The 5,916-nt window shown below is 41.0% G+C and overlaps 1 protein-coding gene across 1 annotated transcript; it reads right to left on the bottom strand.

Moving 5' to 3' along the window:
• Positions 1-2,969: 2,969 nt before the first annotated feature.
• On the bottom strand, positions 2,970-4,100 carry npy2r (neuropeptide Y receptor Y2). The gene has a single exon (XM_031863374.1). It carries the CDS (start codon positions 4,068-4,070, stop codon positions 2,970-2,972), a length of 1,101 nt encoding a protein of 366 aa, XP_031719234.1. The 5' UTR covers positions 4,071-4,100.
• Positions 4,101-5,916: the final 1,816 nt, after the last annotated feature.

Raw genomic sequence — 5,916 nt, 5'->3', positions numbered from 1 at the left:
CAGCACTACAGGTGAGAGGAAATTGTCCCTTTAAAGCTGAGTTAAGCAATTTTTCATATTAACATCAAATCAAGTAAAAGGTGTCACTGATACAGTAACAAAGACACAGGATTTTTTTGATTTTTTTTTTCATGGTTCATACATTTTGTAGTTGACTCTCTGCTGCTTGTATTATCTACCTTAGATAGCTGTTTCCATTAAGAAAGTGCTGATAAGTCCACTGCATACTACCTGCTGGCCAAACCACAGCTACAACACCAATGCATATTTGCCTTAACATTATCCAGGTTCCAAAATATGACTCACAATGAATGGTAACATTGCTCCATGTCTGCTGGAGCAATGTTACGAGCACACAAAAATGTAAACGTTGTGCAGTTTTACTTTATGATGATGACAGGATGATTTATCTGCCTACTCGAATAAGTCACTCATATAATGTATGCTAACAACATCCCTAAAGAAGCCATGAGCCACTAACAACATCAATAAGTCATGCTTATGCTGTGATGCTGTTTCACTATCCTCTCCCATTTTAGTTATGTCCCAATGGAATTACAATTCATTGACTAAATCGATACGCTGGTCACTGAAGGACTGCTATTAATCGAATGATAATGCATATGGATGGAAAGAGACTGACATGAGTGACGTAAGTGCAAGACGAGACCATCAGCAAACAAAGATTCATTTAATTAGTTTTAAAGCTCTTGTTCATTTTAATTGATCTGCAAGTAGCCTCCTCCTAAGAGCAGATCAATAACATCAGACGGTTAAAGAAAACATTTTTTATTTATTGCTTAATGCACCATGAATAGCTGACTAGAAATGGGCATGTAAAGCTAATATATCAGTCCCTCAGCTCCTCACGTATGCACAAAGTAAATCAGTGAAGACCTGGTCAATAGGAAGGGTTCTTCAAAACATGAACAATTAGGCTGCTCACTGCAAACAAAGACAGGTTGGGGAGGGGGAGGAACTCCTCATCTGTCTAATAAGAAACCCGATATCAGTTTCCTGCTAAACCCATAACACAAACATCTGCATCCCTCTGCGCCTGCTGCTCAGACCGCATTAAACGTCCAGGTTAAAACAAAGTTAAATGTACTTCACACGTCACTTTCTCCATTTCACACGTGCTTGATATTTATTTGTACATTTTTGCATGCAGTATAATCTACCACCAAACACTTTGTTTGACTACTGACAGTTGACAGAGTAGTATTGACATTTAAACAGGCTGATAAAATGGGACATTATGTCCATTACATATCCATTTAGCAACACTGTTAGAATAATAATGACACTGAATCAAATGACTTGATCCACTTGCAAATCAACATACAACTAACAGCTTTTTCTTATTTCTTCTTACAAGGTTATACAGTGTGTCGACCCTGAAGCACCTTGACTTGATAAATTAAGTGTTAAAGGTGCTCTATGTGTGATTCAGAGCATTAATATAGCAGCAAACAACTATTAGCTATGTAAAGATGTAGTGGAGTAATGTCTACCTGAGCAGAGAATGAAGTCACTCTCCCTCTGTGTGTGTGTCGTTATCTGAGCTACTCTGTTCTTTGTTGACATAGCCGGGCTGGCCACAGTGCATGTGCCCCATTGGCTAGCTCATGGGCGCCGCTCTGCAGTGCGCTCAAAAAGTGATTCCAGCTGATAACGCCATCCCCCACCGATGGCGTTCTCATGTAAGCGTAGCACCCACCCTCCGGTTCACGCTCAGGTAAACACTGTTCGCTCTGTCAGCACTTTCACAGGTGTTTGCAATGTTAGCACTGTTAGCTGCAAGTCGCCGGCTCAGCCGCCGCCATGTTAAGAGCCGTTGAGAGGTAATGCTCCCAATCTTGAATACAGCACCTTTAACAGCATATTTTACTTACAAAATATTTAATCTGACAATGAAGTTTCATAATGACATAATCAAGTACGTCAGGTCAGCTGGACTTTATGTACAGATGTACACTGCAACCATGTACAACATTCCAGAGAATAATAGTGAGGTTTTGACATTGTTGTGAAACTTGATATGGTTGCAGGTGATGGGCCCTTGTTCAGGCTTCAAAGGGGCACCAATTTAAATGGCCTCTCCTCTTTATTTGACAAAGTGAAAGTACTGTGGAGGCTGGTTCAGTTGCCAGAAATGCAAACTAATTATTTTGTATTAAATATTTAATAGATATGATCTTAAATCATTGCCTATAACAGTGACAATTTCAGCATTTTCATGTGTTTTTAGATGAAAAAGTATTTAAATACCCACTCACAATTAATAATGCATATAGACCGAGCAGGTTAGTTGGGATAGAATTTTTTTTAAACTTTTTTATGCCCGAAATGGGGTTAGACAAGGTTTTTTTTAATTTATTTATGTTAGCCGATGATTTTTTTGTCGGGAGGGGAGAGGGTATTTTATTTGTGGGGGAGACGCAATGAAGTGAAAAAAATCGAAATGGTCATATCACTCAAAATCATGTTTAGTTTCATTCATAGATTAAAATACATTCTGATAGATAATGCTGTACTTGCATCTTTAATAAAAAATATTGACTGTGAGCAATCTGTGAGGTTAAGCCAAAAATCTGCAAAGTACTGATACTGCTCTGAGCGCATGGTAATAACTGGAGGCGACTCAGAGGGGTGTATTAACGTTTTTTTATCATCTGGCACAGGGTGGCTGGACAGTATGAGAAAGAAAATCAACCTGGAACAATAAAAGGGGGTTCCAAACAGAGTTCCAAAGGTTGAATCAGCTGTGCTCAAATTTAAGATTGAATTCATTTGATAACAAGCCAAGACAAACTGCATCAACAGACCCACCATAAGTAGTTTCCTTCAAACACTTTTGATTATTTTCAATATACCTCAAAATGCCCACACAAAAAAACAAATACAAACATTTCCACAAGTGAGTCACAATAAACCGTCTTTGACTGAGCACAAACTTAGACATTTGTTTATACGCAATCTGTACAAAACTTGTCAACATTTTTTTTTGTCTCTCTGCCTCTGGGGCGTCTTGACGCGGAAGTGAGCGGCTTGTAGCACTTCCACACGGACAAAAAGGCCTCCCTGTAGTTGTTGTTCATCCACCCGTACAGGATGGGATTGACAAACGTCGAGCACATCGCCACAATATGGAACATGGTGAAAAGCAGCTTGAAGTCCTTCATATACAACACGGTGCTGTCGAATTCAACCGCCAACTGGAACGCATGGAAAGGCAACCAGCTGACGGCGAAGACTACCACCATGGTCAGCAGCATCTTCGTGGTCTTCTTATGTTGCTGTCGACGGTCATTCCGACCTCCGTAAGTCATGTGATTCTTCAGCGTATTCCAGATCCGGATGTAGGCAAAGCAGTTGATGGTCAGAGGTAGACCGTATTGAACAAGAAGCGCTGATATGCTGTAGATGCTTCCATTCATGCTGTTGCCTGGCCACTTCTCCATACACACCTGAATAGGCTCTTCCGGTGAAAGGTAGACCGTCTCGTACTCCCTGAAGATGGCGAGCGGGCTGGCTAACAGGGCGCTGACGGCCCACGTGATGACGATGACCACAGCGCACATGTCTTTGGATATCTTGGTCTCCATGAGGTAGACAATGGTCCTGTGGCGGTCCAGGGCGATGATGTTCATGGTGATGGTGGACACGTGCACTGCGATGCCTTGAGCAAAGGGCAGCATGAAGCACAACACCTGACCTAAATTCCACTCGACTTCCAGAGTGTAGACGAGGGTAAAAGGCAAACACAGCGTGTTCACCAGCAAGTCTGACACAGCCAGGTTTACAATGAAGAAATTGGTGACATTCCGAAGAGTTTTAAACCTGAAGACAACATATATCACTAAGGAGTTTCCAATGACTCCAAACAATATGATTGTGCTGTAAGCAAGGATGAGAATAACTTGAACTGCAACCAGCTTAGTGCTGTCGTCTAGCTTCCAAAAGATCCCATTCTTTATGGTGCCGACAGTTGAGCAGCAGTTGGAAGAATTAAGTCCAAGTTGTGAATCTTCTACTTGAGTGGTGTTGACTTGATCTGCTGTGTCCATGGCGGACAGTCCCCATAAGTCACTCTGTGAAGAGATGGACATCGCTTTCAGCAATGGACACACACACGATGTGACCTTATTTATTAATTGAATGGCAACATTCTGGCAAAAATGTTTTAATTATCTCTCTGAAAACAATAAGGTGGCGTCTAAAATATAGAAAACAATGTTGTTGTTTTTTTGGAACATTTGAAAAGCATTGCAATTAATGAATATGTGTTCTGCCTTCAGAGAGCAGTGACACTATTTGCAATATATGTAGATTTCAACAGAGCTGGAGGTGGCAGAGTTGAAGATGCTAAGTCGGATGGGAGTGACGAGTATGGAACGGTAGGAATTGGCTGTATTAGAGGGACAGCTTATGTTAGATGACAGATGGTTGGGGCATGTGCAAAGGAGAGATGTTGGGTATATGGAGAGAAGGATGCTAAAGATGGAGCTGCCAGGCCAGAGGAGAAGAGCTTTATAGATGTGGTGACGGTGGACATGCAGGTGATTGGATAGAGGAAGATGCAGAAGACAGGGCAAGGAGAAGGAGAAGAAGATTTCAATTGATTCTCAATATCTAACTTCCATTACAGCGGAAGATCAACTATGATTTATGTTAAAACTACATGTTCACAAGACTTTTAAGATGTGATAGGTGTATTAAAAATGTGTTTTTAATGCTGAAAGATTCATTATAATCTATAGATTAAGCATATTCAACATCTCTGGACAGCACATTGTTTGTTTGTGAATTTGAAGTCTTAAAATGAACTCAACACACTGCAAGTGATGCCTGCAGGAGACTGATCCTAGAGCTGATTCACAGATACAAAAAAAGCTATCGTCTCTCTGAAAGCAACCGGGGGGATTTTGCTGGACTGGCCACATTTTCCAATCCATAGGTAGCTATCAACAAATAAAACTCGAACAAAACATCTATGACATGATAGTGCCCTCCAAACTCTACTATCACTATCAAAAAGCATGATGCATTTTGTTTTACTGTGGATTTTCTCTTTAATAGATATTAGACTATCACTCTGCAGGTATATGAACCACAGATATGTTCACTTAATATATCTTATGAGATAAATCTGAATCTGTGAATTTTAAGAGTGAGGACGAGTGACAACTGGTTGCTGAACAGGAAATCTTAAATTAGTAACTAACCTTAACAGGAGCGAAGAGAAAGGTGACGTGGATCAGAAGCTCTAATAAGCAAGTGTTTCCCTAATTGTCAAAAGATCAGATGCCAGATCAACACGCTTTTACTCACCTCCATCTGCAGAGATTTTCAGATTCCTCTAATTGCTTCGTCCTGTAGTAAAGTTTAGTGACAGCTAAACCGACGGATTAATCTTCTTCAAGGAGGATCAACGTGCGCTCAACGACAGCAAAGCGCGCACAGCTTGCCAGTGCGCACTACAGCCCGTTACGTTGGGGGTGCATTACAATACCTGCCCTGCGAGGCTGTGAGAGAACAACAAAGGAGGCAGCCTGTGTAAAAGAGAGGAAGCACGTCCTTCCTCGACCAACATCCTCCACCCGCGAGATGATTGCTCTTTGCCTCACAATGGGTCGGTTTGGTACTTTCATTCGAGTATACGCCTCTGCTCGTGCTGAATGGCGAGGGATATATAAGACAGAGGGTTATAATTAATCCTGCAAATTGAGCATTTGTCATAGACTCTCACTTAATAACCAACAGTGTAAAGAAAGTCAATCTAATCCAGTTGAGAGATGTTTCAAACAAGAATCAAATGTCGTTGAATCTGCCTGTGCAGAGCAATTCTTCGGTAAGGAGCAACAGGGGTTTGATGATAACTTCCTGCTGATTAACAGAAAAAAGAACTTAGAA

Source organism: Anarrhichthys ocellatus, unplaced genomic scaffold (assembly GCF_004355925.1).
Source record: "Anarrhichthys ocellatus isolate YVR2014 unplaced genomic scaffold, GSC_Weel_1.0 scaffold28, whole genome shotgun sequence".
Classification (NCBI taxonomy): domain Eukaryota; kingdom Metazoa; phylum Chordata; class Actinopteri; order Perciformes; family Anarhichadidae; genus Anarrhichthys; species Anarrhichthys ocellatus.
Note: the sequence above shows the minus strand (reverse complement) of the source record. Positions and strands in the feature narration are given on the sequence as shown.